At 34.4% G+C, this 22088-nt stretch overlaps 1 protein-coding gene across 1 annotated transcript; it reads right to left on the reverse strand.

Annotated features, from left to right (window-relative positions):
• Nucleotides 1–824: 824 nt before the first annotated feature.
• Nucleotides 825–12600, reverse strand: LOC118055790 (endoribonuclease Dicer homolog 2). Its single transcript, XM_035067785.2, has 23 exons — nucleotides 12250–12600; nucleotides 12008–12128; nucleotides 11655–11832; nucleotides 10817–10930; nucleotides 10001–10135; nucleotides 9216–9300; nucleotides 9046–9110; nucleotides 7227–7367; nucleotides 7015–7143; nucleotides 6784–6919; nucleotides 6581–6680; nucleotides 5965–6160; nucleotides 5726–5886; nucleotides 5375–5590; nucleotides 4993–5219; nucleotides 4584–4858; nucleotides 4055–4476; nucleotides 3832–3935; nucleotides 3068–3264; nucleotides 2768–2977; nucleotides 2246–2656; nucleotides 1784–2062; nucleotides 825–1377 (listed from the first exon to the last, which is right to left on the reverse strand). The coding sequence occupies exons 2-23, from the start codon at nucleotides 12076–12078 to the stop codon at nucleotides 1006–1008; spliced, it is 4224 nt and encodes a 1407-aa protein (XP_034923676.1). The 5' UTR covers nucleotides 12079–12128; nucleotides 12250–12600; the 3' UTR covers nucleotides 825–1005.
• Nucleotides 12601–22088: the final 9488 nt, after the last annotated feature.

Raw genomic sequence — 22088 nt, forward strand, 5'->3', positions numbered from 1 at the left:
GAGGCAACCAAAAGCCCATTGATAAGAAGAAATGGCACGCTGCGCTCACCACGATGACTAGCTGAACGTTTTTTCTTTTCTTTTCTTTTTTTTTTTTTTAAAAAAACATAGCCATGATCTTGGCACATGGATTTCTTTCTTTCCTTTTCATTTTGTAGTCAGCCACGGTCACGATATATGGCTAATAAACTAGCAACATATGATTTTGATTCAGCAAGAAGATGAAAGGGAGATTTTGATTGTCTAGGCTAGCTATGAAAACGTGAAGTCAAGACTAACTGGGCTAGCTATGAAAACGTGAAGTCAAGACTAACTGGCCTTCTGCAATGGGTAAAAGCAAGAGTACATTGTTGAAAAACAAGAATAGAAGGTGGCTTTCAGACTGCGCACCTTCGCTCTGTCGACTCAAGCATTGCATCATCCTCCTAGTTCGAGTCTTCACCTCCAGGGAGACTCGGTCGGGTCTATTTTTGTGTTCTCCTTTTCTTTTTTCCCCACTCAGTTGCACCTAAAAAAGAGGGAAAAAAAGAGAGCACTGGATCCACAAGAGCTCAACCTGCATGCTGATTCGGAGAAATACAGATGGAACATATGAAGATTTACAAAAAAAGAAAAACTTTTTTTCCTTTCATTATCATCCATGAAATCATACGAAAGATTGATGCGAGTTTACGGAAAATAAATACAAAAAACAAGCAAACAGCTTCCAGCACAACTATTCACTATGGATAACAGTATACATTATAAACATGAACACAGAGTAAGGGCTATACAAATACCAAAATACTTTGAAATAGAAATAGCATTAATGCAATGTTTCTTGAAAGTTACTTTCATGACGAGAGAAGGCACCATGCATCACTCGAAAATCTCCTAGTAAAGTTTTTTACTTTAATTTCTACATGAATTAACTTCTGCAAGCATAAAATATACAAAATCCTACAGCTATACCAAAGCAGATATCGAACTTGATGCGAACTTCAAAATTTCCAAAGTAGACAAGATTTACTCAGCTTTGCTTGCGGTACTAGTCGCAAAATTACTTTCCTTCAGGGCCTTCAAGACTTCTTTTGAAGCTAGTTTTTTGGCTGTCTTTTTATCTGCAACTGTAGCTGTATGTTTAAATATCCGACCATTAGCTTCAACCTCTATTGTAACAGAAGCATTCCTGCCGTTCCGAGAAACAATGGGTTTCTTGTAATCAAAGTGTTGCCTCTGACATAATTCAATCAATTCCCTAACAGGTTGCAATCTTAATGTCTCGGGAGTAATTAAAGGCTCCAGAAGTGGCCTTATACTTTCAAAGACTGCCTCCTTCTTGTATCCTGAATCTACAAGAATAGCCCCAGCTAACGACTCTATAACATCTCCAAGTACCTGTAAGGATTTAGGTGAAAAGGTGAAACCAAAGCTTTAATTTTTTTAGCTGATCGTTTATTTTTTTTCATTTCTGAATAGAGTAATAATGCTGAATTCTGAATGTAAAAAAATAACTAACTAGCAGTTACATAATCAGACAAAGTTTCCAAACATAGGCAGGTGGGGGTTCTTCCATGCCAGGCATCTTCCTCGATTTCATTTTAACAAGTCAAGATGATGCAAGCATAAACTAATCAGTAAATCATGGGCACAAGTGAACTACATTTAGGCTTCGTCGAGGAACCTCACTTGTCCACTCTCCACACTTGTGCTCAAATAACATAATCAACAATATATAGAGAAAAAAACAAAACCAAAGAATTTTGCAGGAAACGTATTTCACTTAAATGTGTTTAGCACTAACCTTGGGAAAAACTGTCTCAGATTCCCATCCAAAAGTTGATTCTAAAGAACATTCCTGAAAGTTTTTTACAGTGGCGACGATATGCTTGTGAAGGTCATGAGAGGCATGAAGAATGTGTCTGTCCAAGCCTACCTTAACAGCAGATTGCGCATAACAGTCATTGTTTACAGAAGCAGACCTCAAGTCAGTTAACAGTCCTGGTGACATCCCAGGATATTCCTTGTACATATGCAAAGTGATGAGATAATCCAGCACTGAGTCTCCAAGAAATTCCAGTCTCTGAACAGCAGTTGATCATGTTGAAGTTAAGATCACCACAAACCAGCATTTACAAAAAGGATTACAGAAACTAAAGCCATCTTTGGAAAGAGAAAATGCCTGTGTATGTGTGTGTTTTGTAGTGTTACATCACCGATATTTTCATAAACAGCATTAATGTTATCAAGTTGTGGATAAATTTACCTGATAGCATCTTGGGATCTCAGGAAGCATGTAAGAACCATGGGTCAATGCTTCTACTAAGAGAGAAGGGTCATTGAATGAATAGTTTAACAGTGATTCTAAGTAGCGGACATTAACAAACTTCTCTGCCTGCAATTGGATGTGCCTCTCATATGGTGTATTCATGAAATCCACCTTTATACCAATCCAATCCATAAATAATAAGGCTGTCACTTCACCGCCTGTACTGAGGTATGCACCAATGAGTGCCTCGACAACATCAGCAATTGTTTTACTTTTTACCTTTCTTCTTCCTCTAATGTAAATTTTCCTGCCCTCAGAAAGTGGCTCCTCGCTTAAAAAGTCACTACCCAACTTGCCACCAGGAATTATCCAGAGTTTTGGATCGAAAGATTCATTGCGGATAAATCCCTACAGTTCAATCAAATGAAACATGTGATATTTTTTCTCAGCACTAAATATTTTATATTGGTAAAGCAAAGTTAAACACGATGAACTTTTTTTTTCCAAAGGAATGACTACCTGAAGTTTGTGGTTACATCCTCTTCTGCAAAGTGCAGCGTTAGAAATAATTTTGTCCTTCTTAAAACTAAGAAGGCCCTCGTGATGATTTTGATAAATTTTAAATAGCTGCTGGCTTGCAGCATATTTAAGAAAAGAATCTCCCAGAGTTTCTAATGATTCCAAATTAAATTTCTCTTGGCATTTATTTGTAGTAATTGCTTCCAATACCTGCCATATAATAAAGTTTAAAGTTTGGTTAATACAAGTCCAAAAAAACATTTTGCATCAGCCGAGTCAAGGTTTGGCAAAATAAATTACCTTCATGGATGGAATATTAACATTTTGCAGATAATGATCTGAATGCATCTTCTTTAAGTTGACAGCAATGAGCAGAGACTCAAGTCGATGCATTATTGATGGGATAAATGTATAAGAATAAAGAGTACTGATTGATATTGGAGATAAAATTATTTCACAAAGTTCAGGAGGCAACTCTACATGTGTATTCTTCGATTCTGTTGCCCAAAAAACAAATATCATCAATTATGTAACTACAGAATAATTATTGAACATTATGTAAAAAACTGGGAAAAAAAAAAAAAAAAAGAGGTCCTGATACCATAATCCAGATGGCCTAAACTGGTGAACCAACTTCCTCTTGATTTATTTGGTAGAATGAAAGACAAAAGATAGATAGCACTAGATTTTGGAAATTTCTAGATTACCCAAGAATGCATGACTAGATGCTGGTTATCAGTTGTCCCGGTTTTATTAATTCATTACACTAGCCTACTTCTGTGTTAAATTGACAGAATATTCTTTAGCTAAAAAATATTTTAAGTGAGTGTTGTTTCTATTAATTTTACATTCTTCAGGAAAAAAAGCAAAGGCTGGCAATTTCTTATTGTGATACCATAGTATTCATGTGATAAAGGAAGCAGGCAAGTAGTCGAAACATACACAATCCAAATAAATGGACCAAGCCTACGTACCACAAATCAATCTGAATGAATACCCCATCCCATACCACAAATTAATCACATGCACTTTGCCCATAACAAGATAAGAAAAAAAATCAAGACCTTTCTCCTTTTGTTTTCTGCATCTGTTAAGAAGATTGTGCACTGGAAAAATATGTTTCCCTTTAAGTAATGGTTCTCGATTGAAAAGCAATTGGATGCCATGCCTGCAATTATGTGTAAGCTTCAGGTCACTCATTGGGGTACAAAAATACAATATATGTGACATAAAAATAACAGCAAAATTAAAATAGCATGATATAAGTGGGTAATAAAAGAGCAATACCGCTTTGCAAAGTACTCTTTGTAAGTGATAGCTCCTCCATCTCCCATCTTTAAAAGCGAGTTTCCATTCAAATCCTCAAAAACACCCGTGATGCAATAGATGTTACCATTGTGGGGGGTGCAGACCAAAGAATTCTGAAGCACACATGCGCAAACTGGACCACATTTGGTTTGGACAACATGAGCATTGCCATTCCGAGAACAGTTGAAGTGCTCCTCATTTTTATATGAGAACAACACAGAACTAATAGGTGTCCAGTTGATGGAAGGTTGTGAGCGTGAACTGAAAGCAGGAAGTAGAAAATAGTCTATCTCGACACCTGACCCTAAGTCTAATCCTTCTAAGACCTCTTTCAATTTATTTACACTATGATCCAAAAGAACTTTGAAAAGAGTAATCTGAAACCTCCTACAAAAGAGGACCTGACAACCAAACAAAAAACAGAACAGTGGAAAATACAATACGTTATATAATTTTTCCATCACATATTACACCTGTAACAATAAAATAAGAAAACTAGAAGACATACCAGCACTTGTTCAAGATCAATATCTCCAATATACCTCAAGTTCACTGTCAATAGGCCCCTCTCAGCTTCTAAATCAAAACCCATGCTCCTTATGACATCAGATTCAAGTTCAGTCCTCACGACAAGCACCACGTCATGGACAGGAATATCATAAGCAAAGTTCTGGTTCAACTCAATTAAGTAGCAGTAGTACTTTGTCTTCAAATTTTGGGGACCTTGACTGACCAGCTCAGGTGGCAAATAAATGGGTTGTTCATCATCATACCTCTCATTCCCTATTCAATAAACAATTAAAATGATTAAAATATTGAAAGGGAACTGAAAAGATGGTTTGCTAAACAGTATATATAGTACTCTGAAAGTGTAAAACGCCCAAACCAATAATGGAAAGGTTGCAAATAGAAATTACCAACGTCTTCAGCAACAGCTTCTTTCATAACAATATCAGGAACAAGATTGTCTGTTAAAGCACCAGAAACATGGAGTTTCTTGCATGCTTCAAGGCATGCCTTCTGCTTCAAAGTTTTAATATTTCCCTGCACACAAATAGTTTGTACAGGAGAGCTTTTTGGAAGATGTAGTGTACAAGTCATTGTCTCCTTGTCTATAATACACCTGGGAGCTGGTTTAAAATACCTACAGAAATCACAACACCCCACTCCCACCCCACCCCAAAAACGAAAGGGAGAGAGAATAAGCCATGGTTCAATACAAGCTTGTGACCAGCTCATCTGAAATAAATTATTAAGAGCTTAGCTGTATTTTCACAATTAAGAGTACAGATGACTAACCTATCAGAAGGAAGACGTGAGCAATAAAAGTATATCAAACTAACACTTGAAGAAAGAGTGACAACTGCCCCGGTGCCCTCAACACGATAAAACTCATCATCCAACTCACCCAGCAAAGGTGAACAAGGAATGTATGCATGGCGTAGAGACTCCCTTCGCATTATGTCACCACTAGCCAGATAGTTCTCTAGTCGAGCTTGTGTAGAAAAATCCCCTCTATGGTTATCAAAAAATAAGTGAAAGTGATCAAACATTAATGATCACATAAACTCACAGTAAAATGTACAAAAGAATCTGTTTACAAGTAGTCCTCATTGGTAATAGGTGTAATAAGAGTTACTGGGACACTACCTTTTCACCATTAATAAGTAGTCAGAATTTTGCTTCCTAGCACGACCTCGGGACTGTATATAGCTGCTGACAGTGGCAGAAGGGTCAAATCTAATCACCAAGTTGCAACTTTGCACGTCTAATCCTTCCTCAAGAATTGATGTTGCAATGATGATGTTCACCTAGAAGTATGCCATTTGCTCATTTTCAGACAATATAATGAATATAATATTGTGGATCCAACCAGGAAAATTATATACCATGCCTTTACGAAATTCCTCCACAATTTCGTTTTGAATTTTGCGTGTCTGGGATTGCAACCGTGAATTATTTCCTGCTATGTATTTAGTCTTCCAGCTGCTATGTTTAGGAAGCAACTTACTCAATAGAGATTCAAGGACAACGGCAGTAATGACCCTTTCCACAAAAACTATGCATCTTATTTCCTTTAAATCCCTGTAATTAAATACATGGAGAAAAAAAACACATCACCACAAGCTGATGTAAAAATGACCAAAATAGTAACATAAAACTTTATTTATTCACAACATGTTGTAAACATATGACAGTTTAATAAAATAGTCAACTTGTGCAGTCAAATTATCTCATGGGCATTTAGTTTTAACTATTAAAGAGCAGCAGATCAACAGAACAGAAAAAGCTCTTGTATAAACTTGGTAAAGACTCAAACCACGAAGTGCAACTTTGCATTTGTTTCAATCTTTTATATGCATATTAGAGCATTTCCAGTAGACTTCGGAGAATAAAATCATTATCAATCTTCTGTCAGAACTATAGACATAATTACAATGGATTCAGCTGCCCAAATATATCTGATGATAGTAAATGAGGATGTATATATAGTTATGCGCCAACCTGTACTGAAGAAGTGACTCAACAAGGCAGAGAATCTTCGAAGTTAAAAGCCCGGCACCCAAATGGGCCTTAATGTTATCCCCATTGGAGCATTCCTGACCTAAATGTTCAATACAATAGAGAAAAAGAAAATGATAGAAAACTAAGAACAGAATCACAAGTTCATGTCTCCACAAATTCTTTCACCAAGATAGAAAAGGTACCAGCTGAAAAGCAATTAGAAATTGCCAACGAGGCATCCTGGCAAAAGTTTTTAACAATGGTCTCACCAGACACATCTAATTTACCCCCTGAAATAAAGTCACCATCAGTATCACAGTGTGAGAAGAACTGTGCAGCCTGTTTCATCAACATACATTAAAACCATGTCAACTATACAGATACAATTGCAATGACAAGCAGAGCACGTGAAAGAATCCAGACTAAACAAATACCTGAAAAGCCAACCAAACACCAAGTTCCTCCAAACAAAACATCAAAGCTGAATGTACTTTTGATATTTTATTGCGTATAGATACTGTTGCGGACTCATTGAGATCCAATTGCTCGAGCATGTGTTCATGCTGAAAAGCAGTAAATGAACTACCAATAAAATCATAGAAGCCATTGGCATCCATTCCAAACTTGAAATAAAGAAAGTACACACCTTTGCTCTTAAATTCCCCAATTCTTTAAGTAAATAAGCAAATATACCATCAGGGATCTTCATGTGCTCATAAAATATGAACTTTGGGGTTGAGAATGGTATAAATTCAGCAAGCGCAGACTCACTACCACATGTATATATCTTCAATACAAGAAAGTGGTTTCATAAACAAATTATTGAAGAATAATAATAAAAATAAAAATCCATGAACAGAGTGATATGGAACATAACAGTCAAATAAAAGAACAACCAAATCTAGCAGGGCAAAATTGAACATAATAATCAAATAAAAGAACAACCAAATCTTTGTAACGACTAAGTGTATGTGCAGAACACATATGAATGCAGTTCTATATCACCCATGCTAAGAAGCTAAAGCTGCGTAAGTATTCATGTATGGAACATAACAATCAAATAAAAGAACAACCAAATCTAGTAACGACTAAGTCAATGTGCAGAACACATATGAATGCAGTTCTATATCACCCATGCTAAGAAGCTAAGGCTGCAGAAGTATTCATATATGGAACATAACAATTAAATAAATGAACAACCAAATCTAGTAACGACTACATCTATGAGCAGAGCACGTATGACTGCAGTTCTATATCACCCATGCTAAGAAGCTAAAGCTACTTTTGTGTTCTTATATTTCAAAGGTGGTATCATAAACAAATTATTGAAGAATAGAAAACAGGCATGAACGGAGTGGTATGGAACATAGAAATCAAATGAAAGAACAACCAAATCTAGTAATGACTTGAAGTTTATGTGCAGAACATGTATGGATGCAGTTCTCCATCACCGATGCTAAGAAGCCAAAGATACATAAGTGTTCATATATTTCAAAGGTGGTATCATAAGCAAATTATTGAAGAATAGAAAAAACACATGAACGGAGTGATATGGAACATAGCAATCAAATGAAAGAACAATTAAATCCAGTAATGACTTGAAGTTTATGTGCAGAACTTGTAGGAATGCAGCTCTACATCACCCATGCTAAGAAGCTGAATCTAAAGCTACATAAGTGCTCTTAAATTTACTATGAGCCCAAATACATACCCAAAAAAAAAGGCGAAGTCCATGGGTATTCTATATCAAATGGTAGGTTATGGGGTCCCCTCCTGCTCTTTCAGACCCAGCAACATGTAACGAACCATATGGCGTGTGCCCGGGACACAATTTTCAAAAACTTTTGAGCAAGGAATGGGAAATAACATGGATATTAGTTGAGTGCATTTGAAATGTGCCATGTGGGTCATCTTAATCTTGCAGAAGGGACCCAAAAGCAAAAGGAGATAAAAGCTACATGAAAAAATCGAAATAGGAATATGAACAATCAATTCATTATCCAAATAAAAGATTATCAGTGCTGATAATAAAATTTGTACAGGAAAAAATAAAATAAAATAATAAATGATTATCCAATGAAGGAGGATGCCAGAGAATTGATAATATGATGCATCATTTGGATGTTTCGCCCCAGTGAACAAAGTGTACCAAGAGAAAACACCACAACAAATGCACAAAAGCATCAAGTTACCCGTTATAAAGGTTATTAAAGCATCAATCCTTTACACTGAAAAATGTGTCAGTGGCCATGACCAGTTAATCGTTAACCATTATCTGATGCAAAACTTGTTTATAATGAATATTTTCAATAGCTATATGACGATACAAGTTTTGAACAGGCATGAAAAATGACTCATTAAAAATGAATTTGGATTTCAGATCTAATAATCCATCAATTATTATGGCTAAAAAGCAAATAGAAAGAAACCTAGGTAAATATTTCTAACCAGAAGTGAGAAGCAACCTTTGAATTCATAATATCCTCAAGTTCACGAATCTGATGCCAGTAGTCTAATTCTGAGTTTGCACCTTTATCACAATGCAAAAAAAAAGGGTTCAATCTTATATAAATTTAGGAAGATAGTGTAAAATGTGAGTATCAAGCAAACATTATGATCTACTGCCAAAGCATACCCTTTGACTTTATGGGAGAAGCGGTCATCCCAAAAATCCTAGGAAGATCATGGTGACCAGACTTTAACTCACAATGAAAGAACTCCTGCAGATCATTCAAAGTTATCAGAAAATTCACCATACAACATGGACTCCATGCAGAATCATTCATGGCTCTAAGTGAACATATAATGGTAACTTCATACATAATTGTTTTATAAATAAAGTATGACACTTGCAAGATAAACAACATTTTTTGTCCAACAAAACTGCCCTTGGGACAGGCACCCAACATATCAGTAAGCAGGTGAGTTTTCCTTAAATCTATTCGTATTGATTTGAACATAGAACTTTCTTAACAATAGCTAAGAAAGAAAAATTTTTGGTTCTTGAAGCAACCAGTAGAATTTATACAGATGCTTAAGAATTTGTGTATGTATCTAATTTATCAAATCTGACAATATTGCACATTTCTGCTATCAAATCCAAAAATATCTTCACCATGAGTACCCTTATTTTGAGAGTTTCAAAACAATTCAATTAGTTAATTAAGAAAATTGAGTTAAAAATTTACATGAAAAAATATCTTATTTCATAATATGGACAAGCAAACGCTGCTTGAAAGTCTACTTAAGCAGGGTTGATTTCTCATAACAAAACAAAAAAGAAAGAAAGAAAGAAAAGAATCTTCTCCCTGAGAAATCACATCAACTGTTGTTTCCATAAATCAAAAGCAAATCATTAAAGGCAAAAGAATAAAAAAATGATGAGAGGTGGAAAACAAAGGAGAGAGAGAGATAGCTCACTGTCATGATGCATGCATAAGGGTGCTTGCCACTGGTATGATGACATTCATCAAAAATCATCACCTTGATCCATTCTAGCTTGATATAGCTATGCCTCAAGCCATTAAGCAAAATTTGAGGTGTCATAACAAGCACCTTTACATATCAATCAAATAATCAATGTCCATTGTGTAAGAAAATAAGCTGGTAGCATTGGCAAACTGCATAAATTTGCAACCAAAAGGAAGAGAATCATTGTGAAGAAAATTAAAGAAATGGGTAAGCAGCAAACTGACAAACAGCTGAAAATGAAGTTCTCAAAGGTTAATTAATTTTATGTCAGCAAATATCAACATGTTATGCAGTTCCTCAAAGGGAACGCTTCTGCTTGATTTTATCAAAGTAGAACCAGAATGCAAGATATGATTCCAAAAATTAAAAAAGCCAGTTGCGGGCACACTTCATCAAAATATCTCAGGTTTAGAAGTAACAACACTGGAAAAAGGGGGGAAAAAAAAGGTCACTAAAACAAGAAATGAAAAATAAAAGCTTGCAAAAACCAGGAAACAAAATTACATCGAAATAATTGTCTGCTATGATTAAAGAAAGGACAAACCACATCAACCACCAGCACCACTAGCATGCAAGTCAATAACCACTGTAAACAGATTTTGTTTTTGTGCCCTTCGAGGTTGGTTTGATTGTTGAAGACTAAAGGTGAAACTCAAAACTTGAAAATAACAGACATGAGACTATCAGATGTAAATGATTACAGATAACAACAGGAATAAAGAAAAAGACACGAATAGTCAATGAAGCAGCTTCCCGCCCACTTACCTCATGTTTGTCTATTTCGTTCTTCCATGTAGCAGCATTCCAGAAGTCAACTCCCATTTCTCCCCAGTACATGCCCACTTTCAAATCAGTATGCATTTCCACAGCTCCAGCTTGCTAGTAATTATGGAGAACAGCAGCAATATAAAAGAAAAATAAAGTCACATTTCTGAATTTCACCTTCAGTATTCGCATCTAACCACCTCAAAATTTAGAATTAACATTAAACTTGTGCAGGAAACCCCATTCACTGTCTTCTTTTTTAAATATTTGGTGAAACTCTGGATTCAATCTCAATTCACTAACTTTCTAAAATTTCATTCTGTAATTCAAAAAGAAAGTACAACACACAAAATGTTTACTCTGGTATCCAACACATCAAATGTTTTAAAACATTTGATGGAACTCTGGCTTTAATACCAATTTGCTAAGTTTCTATAATTGCATTTTGTAACTTAAAAAAATAATTGAGACTGCACACGAAGTTTTTACTTGAAAACCCCGCAAGTTTCATTACATTACGAAAGTTTGACTGCGAAATAGAATATTTTTTCAAATTTAGATTTTGCAACAGTATCATTTCCAAACACATCTCCCATATGTAAAAAACAAGTAGATACATAAGGTAAGTTTTATTTGCCCGTAAGTTACAGACACATCCCATCTTCACCAGCAACCCCTAACATCTCCAATATTTAGTCCAATTATTATAAATTTCAGCAGCAGGGAAACGAAACCTGTAATTTGAATTGTTATGCTGTTGCTGAGTAAATAGATTAACACAAATTCCCAAAACATAGACACGCATATGCAGAAGAGAACGGAGTGTAAAGTGGCATACTTGGCTAACCAGAACGACTTTAGGAACCAGGAAAACAGCTATAAAACGTGAAGGCTTGCGAAGAAGATAAGCGTAACTGCGGAGTAGCATGATGGCAATCAAAGTCTTTCCGGAACCAGTCTCCAAAAACACAATTGTGTTATGCTTTTGCGCCTTCTCCAAAGCCTCCAATTGATAACTGTTAAAAGAAAATGTAACCCAACACAGAAAATCATGGGAAAAAAAAAAAACAGAATCTCTGTATAGAAATCACAAACTACATAAATAAAAGAATAATCAGTGACCCATTCATTGTTTGAAGAAAACAAAACCAAAACACCAAAACAGCTCTCTCTCTCTGTCCCAGGAATCACCTTCTAGCAAATGGGAGAGGATCCGCAGGGAGTTGTTGGGTGGTATCTATATCCATGCTAACAGGCTCCATCACTGCTCAACGCAACTCAGAAGGCAACCAGAATTGATTTAAAAGAGAACCTGTCTCTTAAAAAAAAGCATGATCGAAATGAAAATCCTAACAAAATGACTAAACAAGAAGTAAGGAGGACCAAAACCCAATCAACAATAATAATTATATAAAAAGAACATAAAACTCAACTCTCTGGCTCAATCACCAACTGATTAAGAAGGAAGAGCAAGATGATCGCTTCAAGTAAATACTAAATAGAGAGACTATAGAGACAGAGAAACTGTGAGTTAGCAATGCAATGCATTGCGATTGCAATTCTCCAAGTGGGTGTTATATAGAGAAAACTTAAGAGAAAGGGTTGCGGCAGTGAGTGAGTGAGTGAGGAGTGATGCTTTTCTGGTTTGGTTGCCTATGTGAGGAGGTAACTTCTCAAAGAAGGTGCCAGCCAATCAGTGTACTGCAGAGGACAGCAGACCCCCAAAAAAAATTTTAAAAAAAGGAGTGCAAGAAATTAAAAATAAAAATAAAATGGGGTTACTTCAATGAAAATTGAATTTTTGCTTATTTGTGGAAAATTTTTCAAGCAGACCCGTACATGGAGCCATGAAAGCGAGTGGCTGGCTTCGCGTGTCTTGTTTTGGTTACCAAGTTAAGTAGTGGTAGTAGTTCGGTCATGGACCTCGTGGCTCATACATTACGTGTCTCTGTCTCTCCCTCCTCTCTACCGTCTGCTGCCGCCCGGAATTCGTTCTTTTGCGACGTTTTGGTGTTTTGGATATGCATGTACACGTCTCTTTAGGTTAATCCGGTTGTATTTTTCCCATTATTATGCTCCCCCTCGTAATCACTGCTTGGGATTTTACAATCTTACAATTTAATGCACAGCATTTATGTTGAATATCACATCTACGATTCCGTCAGTCACAGATGATCTACTTCTAAACTAATGGATTTCTATTAGTTTTACTTCTTAAACTGTCATGGGGCTTTGAATACACGAACATTAACCAGGATGATGATACGCGGCAAGTCTATTTCAAAATTAAATTGTAAGAAGAAAAAGGAAAGAAAACAAAATCACGTCAACTAGTGGCATTCCTTTCTGGGCATGTCATCTGTATGACTACATGATTGTCCATGTCCACGGTCCTATACCTGAAAACATGTTCGAGCATTTCGTCACGAGGAAGGGCAAGCTCTGTAGACGCAACGTCGTTGCTCGTGATGGACTTCCTGATCGGCCATGGATTTTTGGGGTTAGTGTGTTGAGAGCAGCCACCGTATCTTCTTCAGCTTTGGCGGGCAAAGAGAATTGTAATAGAAAGTCTTCCTCGTGGTGGCCATGATGATGACGGAAAGGGTTCTGGTGAGAATCAAGCATGGGGGGTTTTAGGTTTGTATTATGTGCAATGAATTTGCCTTTGCTTATAGGGAAATCAGAGATCTTACATTTTACTTGCCTTTTTCTGTGCTCGAATGTCGCCACCCTTTCTATGATCGTGAAACGAATTCATCCCAATCTCCAGATGATGAACATTCCCGCGGTGAGATGTAAAATTGAAACCTGTGATCATGAAGATACTTGATTCCTTTCTTATTCAGACATTGTTAATTTTCTGAAACTTGGAACTCATCACCGCAATCCATCAGCATTGATTGATTTTTGCACTTACCATCTCTGGAATAGAAATCCAATTATCACCTGTCGCTGTTTTTAATATAGTTGTGAATTGATAGATGTAAAAATATACACAGGAGGATGTTTGTTTGGCATGAATGTGAAATATTTTACAGTAAAACATTCCACGTATAAGTTTAGTATTTCACAGCATCTAGTAAATGTTGGTGTGAATAATAAGATGAGGGTACGGAGATGAAGGGGGGGAGGTTGCTGGAACGGTGGTGGTGACGGTACGGCGGCGGTTAAAACAGCACTGGATGATGTTATGAGTCCATAAATATATACATAATATTTTACATAGCTCTGTAAACTAAAATGAAATCCAGTTAATTATAAAATAACTTGAACTGGCCATTGTTACATAAATAAATAATTTTAATCATTATCCTTTTTATAATTTTCATGTGGCAATAAATGCTGTGTTTTGTCGTGATAGCAGAGCAAAAAATGTTCACAGTTCATGAATGAAGATCCATTTTTTATAGATTATATATGTATTTATAAAACAAAAAAAAAAAAAAGGGAATACACGCATCACCCGATCGAGACACGCAAACGCCACCACTTCCGCTGACATATTTGTGACAGAATTCACTCTCGTTCGTAAAAGTACTGTATCACCAGCACCATGTAATTGCGATCAACTACAGGGAATGCAAACCCCATCATAAAAGTTCAATGCCCGAAACCTCGAGCGAGCAAAAAAAATCATTTTTTTATGATTTTGAAAGGATTTCAATCAGATATGGAAGATCAGATCGTGAAAACAAGTGATTAGAACCTTGCTTGTCGTTTTTAAAAATTTATTTTTTAAATATTTTTAAATTATTTTTATATATTAGTGTCAAAAGTAAATTTTTAAAAATAAATATATTTATTATTTTAATATATTTTTAAATAAAAATTCCTTAAAAAAAAAAGTTATTTCAATGTCAAATGCACTATAAGCCTAGTGTTCTATTATTTGTATATATATAATTTCATCATAGAAACTCCATCTTCTTGGTATTTGTTTTATGCGACAACTTTTACTTTTAAAACAAACCGCGCAAACAAATATATTTAATTAGTATTAAAACTTAATTTATTATTCATGAGACCCATGAAAAATTACATTGAAACCAAATGTTTGCCGAAAGTAGCTCAAAGACATAGTTTTAGGACCCGGCCCGGTGGTCCAAACCGGGTCGCCGGGTGGCCGGGTCAAAATTTATTTTTTAATTTTTTTTAAAAAATCAAAACGACGTCGTTTTAGAAAAAAAAAAAAAAGTCAACGGGTTTGGGGCGCGTGTTGAGGTCTGGCCGGGCCAATTAGCGGGTTTTGGCCTCCACCCGGACCGGTCCCAGTTTCAAAAACTATGCTCAAAGTTACTTCTCCCCTTCTCTTGTGGTCTTGACAATTGAGAGTAAATTAATTTATTATCTACTGTTTCACGTGAATAGTAAAAAATGAATCGGGTCCAACCCAATAAAAAAAAATCAATTTTTTTTTATTTTTAATTGCGTGTTATTCAAAAAAATAATATTTAATATTATTTAATTGAATTACATGAATTAGAAGGAGATCGTGTGGTGATGTAATATTTGCAGAATTTGATCACAACTTAATTATGTTCCTAGTGATATTTTACATGATATTGTTGCACGCTTAAAAAACTATATAAATTGCAGTCATTGTCGGGTTGGATTTCGTACGTGATGGAATTGTAAATAGTTTAATGGAACAATGAAAATATTTTTTATATAATATTATTTATTTAATGATGTAATAACAATATTTAAATTAAAAATCTATCAATATTAATATTTATATTTTTTAGTTATTTCCATAACCTTAATTTGAAAAGCATTTATAATCAAACACGTTAAATTACTTTTTATTCGACTTCAACTTGAACTATAATTTTGACCAAACCTATATAAATACCAAACTAATCTCAATCAAATGTATTTTTTATAAAATATTTTTTTTAAATCACAACCATAAAAGTTATCATAATAGCACAAGAAGACAATTACAAGCAAGTTGTTAAACCAAAAGCTTGATTTTTTATTTTCTTTTTGGAGAAGTTCCATCACCTTTTTTATTTATTTTTTTCCATCTCGTTTTTTTATAATTTACAATCACTGATCTAACGTTGTTTCAACAAAAAATTATTTTTTCTTTTAGCTATAATTATAACGACGTCAAATCTCTAAGCCAGAATGACCTTAAATCAAATTTTTTAAGTATTTGTTTTTATCTTTCATAATCGTTATTTAAAAAAAAAAATTATGTTTTTCGATCAATTTAATGAGTTGATGTTCAAAAAAAATATTTTTTTTTTTTAATTTTTTTTTTTTAAATAACGAAAAAGATACTCTAAACATACTCTCCATGCCCGACATGTACAGGGACCAAAAACTTCTTTTCCTCGAATCTCCTTGATTCAAACCTTCACATCTTTAAAAAGCGACTTGACGTTGTGTTTCGTGTTAAAGGTATCAAGAAGATGACCTCAACTAATTTCTTTTAAAAAAACAAGATTATAAAATAAAATATTAATTATATTTAGCGCGAAATCAATTTTGATGGATTGTTTCCCCTAAAATGCATCAACTAATATCGGTTTCATTGTATTTAACATCACGGGCCTCGATCCAACACCCGCGTATTCATGGGCCTAGTGAGCACAAGAGATAGATAAAGTGATGTAGGCCCATATCTACTGCGGGGGGTACGTATGGAAATGAAAAAAAGATAAAAACAGGGTTTAGAAGCATTTCACACGAGCACACACGTATCTACTGCCGCCGCTCTCTGAGGCGTCTCCAGGAGAAGTGAGAGGAAGCGGACGATAAAACGCAAAAAATGGTAAATTTGTTGTGATCTCTTATTTCTTCATGTTTGTTTCTTTGCATATAATAAGAACTGTCTGGAAAACAGTCCCTGTCCATCGTTACAGATGTGTGTAGACTCTTGCTGTTTTCAGTAGCTTCTATGTTAGCATCTCCTCCATCCGGGCTCTATATGTATAATTTTCTTCCTACAAGCAGATTAGAAGTGCAATACTAATGTTTTTACTTTGCTGTTGCTCGTAATACGATGTTGTTTGGTTTTGTGGTGATTATGTTGTATCATTTAGACATTGGAAAAAAAAAATAGAGCTTAATCCACATGTCAGGGACTCTAGTTTTGATGGTTAACCAAGGAAATAAGTTTCAAATTTCGCTGACTTAAATGGATGTAACCATCTTTCTCAATTGTTGTAATTGATGGAGAATGGAATCGACTGTGTTCCTATTCTAGCAACTGTGGTCTAGGATGCCTTGCAGCGCCTGGGTTTTTTATTGGTTCAACTAGAGATTCTTTGTTGTTTGCGTAGTGTTATAAAAGCTGGGGTTTTTTAGCTATTCACACAGCCAGATAGATGCATTTAACCTTGATGTTTCTGTTTTTTTTTAGTGATGAATTTTTGAAATTATATGCAACTTAATTGACAACAAGTTACACAAGCTGATTGCTAGATGTGCTGTTATAGTGGAAATCGGGCAGCATTCTGATTTGATGTGGAATAAGTTTTGGAAAAATTGATTTGTGTGGAACTATCTAAGATCTTATTATGTTTCCTGCTCTCTTGCGGGGAAAATGCTTTTCTTGTTTCTTTTATAACTGCTGATTCGGTACATTTGGTTTGTTTATTTTCCCATGGCATGAAATTGGTGTGCTCCCTGAATTTTATGAACGCTCTAATAGTTTTCAGTCTTCCTTTGTCATTAACAGCCAAAGCAGATACATGAAATCAAGGATTTTCTTCTCACAGCAAGAAGGAAGGATGCTCGTTCTGTTAAAATCAAGAGGAGAAGAGATGTGGTGAAGTTCAAGGTTCGATGCTCCAAGTATCTTTACACACTGTGTGTGTTTGATCCTGAGAAGGCTGACAAGTTGAAGCAATCTCTTCCTCCAGGTACAGGGACACTCTGTCTTTAATTGATGTATATATGTTGTGTTATTTTAGAATTACTCCACTTTGTTTTGATCGAAGGCCCTCCATGTCAATAACCAATAATCTTTTACATGCGTTTTGCACCTCTAATGATCTAAACTACAAACATGTACTGTTCACTAGATATCAATTTGATTCCTTTTTTATTTTAATTAATAATATCTCTCTTGCTCATGCTCAAGATTTTTGAGATAAAATTAAGAACCCAACAATTTCGTTACTCCCTTTCCCCTTTCTATTTAAATTATTAAATCCTTGAAAAGGATTGATTGTGTAGTCCGTGTGATTTATTTTAAGTGACCGCTCACTACTTGGTTCATACGGTCTGTTTGTAGGTTTGAGTGTTCAGGAACTGTGAAGAAACAATCGAAGTGTTTCTGGTTCATCACTGAAGTCAAGGATCTAGTATTTAGCCTTGTTTATCTTATTTTTTATTGTGATTTTTGAGTAATTTTGTCTTGATTTAGTAACTTACACTGAGATCTTATCTTATTCGTGGAGAGGCCTTCTTATAATACAAAGTGGTGGATTGGTAGAACCGCTTCTTGGAGAAAGTTTTGCACTATAGTCATCTTCAATTTTTTCATCTATTCATCTATTATCTGAGCACGGGTGATCCAAATAAATTATTCTGTAGGCCGCCTGACTCTCGCTGCTACAATTTCGGTTGAATCTGTCGTCCCTATTTAGGTTTTCGGCAAGATATTTTACAACATTCTAACAGGTCTTTGAACAAGAAACTGGTTTTACTTTTTAGCAAGGACGAACATCATATGATAATATTAAAAACCATGCCGAACATGGTTCCCTTCCAAACAAATGAATTACGGTGAAAAACAAACTTTTTTTTTTTGAAAATTCACAGATAATGAACGAAAAATGGTCATAGAAAGGTCACTAAATCCTTTGAAATCTAGAATTCTGCTTTGGCATGCATCATTAACTACATAGATTTATCAAATTAACTTCTCTCTATCGAGGGTCTACCCATGCTACCAAAGCTCGTGTAAGTTGACAGAGTAACAACGTCCAAGGTCAGAGTTTTGGATTCAAAATCTAATATTAGGTGCCCGTAAACTAAGTTTTTGGTGCAAGCGTTAGCCTAAATGCACCGGAGCTGTTTCTTTGAAGTTCTTGATATCTTCAATCACCTGATTATTTTTACACAGAAGATCACCAATTATTAATACGCATCAATGTCATTTGGGTTTACTTTGTGAAGAGATACGGAGCGAATTGTGAAAAAGAAATTTCAGACTTAAATTCAGCAAAGGATTTAGATGGAAGTGAATATCCATGTCTGGAGGAAATGAGTTTGTTTTTAGCAGTTGAAATCTTTTTTCAATTACAAGGGAAATGCATGCTTTGCTACTACGTTTTAAATTTTTATACTACCGAAGAAATCTGGTTACAACTAAGCCTGTAAACTTTTTTTCATGGCCACCAGGGACATTGAACAAGCCGCCTCCTCCTCCTCCTCGTCTTCTTTTTCTTCCCATGAATGGAAATATGATGTCTTCCTTAAATTCAGAGGTAAAGACACCCGTAAGAATTTCACTGATCATCTTTATGCTGCTTTGCTGAGAAGAGGGATCACAGACTTCAAAGATGACCGAAAACTCAAGAGAGGAAAACACTATCTCAACGCAAATCCTTCACGCAATACAAGACTCGAGAGTTTTAGCTGTCGTCTTCTCAAGTAATCATGCCTCTTCAACTTGGTGTTTGGATGAGCTCGTTCAGATTTCTGAATGCTTGACGGGTCAGACACAAACTGTAGTACCAGTTTTCTACAGAGTAGATCCTTCTTAAGTCCTGAAACAAACAGGGAGATTCCGAAAAGCCTTCGCTGAGCACGAAGAAGTTTTTAGGCAGAATTCGGAGAAGGTGCATGGATGGAGAACTGCAATTGACAGAAGTGGCCAATCTCTCTGGATGGCATTTGCAGGATAGGTACCTTCTCTTTGCTTCATTTTCCACTTTCACAAAATTTTCCTTCGACAATCAATCGTTAAAGCTGTTCTTTTACCCTGAATTAACATCGTACAGTGGATTAAAGGAACTCTTTGTTCTTTGACTTCAGTTTTTTTTTAGCATGTGGGCTTTGAACTTATTGCACATGTTTATTTCTTTTTTTCAACTGCTTTTGCCTACTTCTTTCGAATTTATTCCGGAAAAAAAATAAGAACTGTGATATTCAATGCCTTTTTCTGCTGAATTCAAGGTGTGAGGAAAATTGAATTCAAGTGTTAGATTGTAGTTCTAAAAGTTAGGGATCAAAGAGAAAAGAACCTGAGAATTTGAGGACCGAAGTGTAAGAAACTGAGGGTTGAAAATGTCTCTTTTCAAACTTGTGTTTTGGAACAACTCCCTGAGGCTTCAAGAAGCTGTGTTAAGGAAACAAAAAAGAACTACCATCCGGTTGAGGCTTCAACAAGATGTTGGATTTTGAAATTGATTTCTTCGTTATTTCATCCAAAAGTCATGGTTTTTTCTTTTCTTCTCTTATTTTGATGCAATAGTTTTAGTCTATCAATATTGGTAATTTGTTTTTAGGTAAATTGCGATAGTCTGCATGAGATATTATAAAATTACAAAAATCTCTCAAAAAATTGGATATTTGATAAAAACCTTTTCCATGTCTAAGAAAATATTGCTGAAGCCATCTTCTACACCCAAAAATGCCCCTAACTAATTGAGATTTTGAAAAGGATAGTTAAATTAAAAACTTGTAAAATTAAAGAAAGAATATAGAAAAAAGCACATCATTTTTTTTAGTACATAGATGCTATCAATTTCAATGCATTAAATTTGGCAAATTTATTTTGAGTTATATATATATATATATATATATATATATTATTTAATTATTTTTTTAATTCATATGGGATATCCAGACCAGTTTGTGTGCTCATTGTCTAATCCATACGAATCCTAAAGTTAACAACTATATAAGTCTTCCAGTAGCCATTAATATTGACAATTATGGGACTCGAAACTTGAAATCATAAAAAGAACAAATTTCTTGATCCTAAGTTTTTATCATTGAACAGCCTACTAAATAATTTATTTAGTTATTTTTTAAAAGGAGGTTTATGTGAAGTTTTGAACTTTTAAATGATATATAATTTCAAAATACTTAAAGTAGTTATTGTGGCTACGTTTTCAATCTATACGATGAGCTTATTTGATGTTTTTTGGTGTAATGTTTATGTCTCCTTTTATTCTCCAGTAAAAGTCTAAATATTATACTCAATTAAATTCATATATGTCTTTGAGATAAATGAGGTTGGTTGCAAATTGAAACTTTTAAGATTAGAAACACCACAGTTATGAAAAGATACTTAAAATATCTGATTTTTATTTATTCATGTTTCTACTTGTTAAAAAACTATTAAAGCATTTTTATATATAAAAAATAGAAAATAAGAAAAAAAAACTAGAAAAACTATTCCTTTCATTAAAAAAAAAATAGTAAAACATAATAACACAAAATAAAAAATATACAATATAAATTAATTAAAAAATATCTGTTTTATTAAAAAAATACTTTAATATCAATATTAAATAAAATCATCCTCAAGTTAAGACTTTAGTCAAAACCATCATTCACCATAAATATGTTTTTATATGTAATTCAAGCAATCACGAGTCTCAAATATTTTTTTACAGATTATTTTATCATAAATTTTCAACACAATACTTTTGCAATTCTCTAACTTAATACTTTTATGTTAATTATCCCATCATAGATTTTACTATCAAGATTCTCAATAAAAACAACCGACACAAAACAACACTTGTTTCATGTACATCTTTTCCCGAGAGGAAAACTCTCATTCAAAGTCTGCCCTTCAATAAATGATATACGATACATAAAATAAGATTTTATTTTTTTGTGAGAATTGCTACAGTTTAAAATTAAAAAAAAAAGTCCATGCTAAAAGGTAGGAAAAAGAAAAACTAAACCAGAGAAGTAAAGTTGTGGTGTGAGTAGAATTTGGAAGGGCAAAACCATGGATAAATTTTATAAAATTAAATAATTTCACAAGCTGGATATGGATATGGCATATCAGGTTTTCTTTCTTAAATTAGCAGGATGTAGGGAACTTGAAGATGGATACTCTTAAAGGTAGAAGATCCAACGGTAAAAATGTGATGTAAAGATTGTTAGGATATGAATTTGTCGACTATGCTTATAATTAATTCAAATAAAAGAGATCTATTAAGATTCTGTTTAAAAATATAATTGTAGTTATTTTTTATACTAAAATATATTAAAATAATATTTTTAAAAAAATTATTTTTAAAATCAATATATTAAAAGGATTTAAAATATATATAAATAAATAAATTTTTTT

Source organism: Populus alba, chromosome 8 (genome assembly GCF_005239225.2).
Source record: "Populus alba chromosome 8, ASM523922v2, whole genome shotgun sequence".
Taxonomy (NCBI): Eukaryota; Viridiplantae; Streptophyta; class Magnoliopsida; order Malpighiales; family Salicaceae; genus Populus; species Populus alba.

Coding starts and splice junctions, on each gene's coding strand:
- LOC118055790 (XM_035067785.2), bottom strand. CDS start 12,078: ATGGAGCCTGTTAGCATGGATATAGATACCACCCAACAACTCCCTGCG. Junction 7,368..9,045: donor AGGATATTATGAATTCAAAG/GTTGCTTCTCAC, acceptor CTTGTATTGAAG/ATATATACATGTGGTAGTGA. Junction 2,657..2,767: donor GATGTAACCACAAACTTCAG/GTAGTCATTCCT, acceptor ATTGAACTGTAG/GGATTTATCCGCAATGAATC.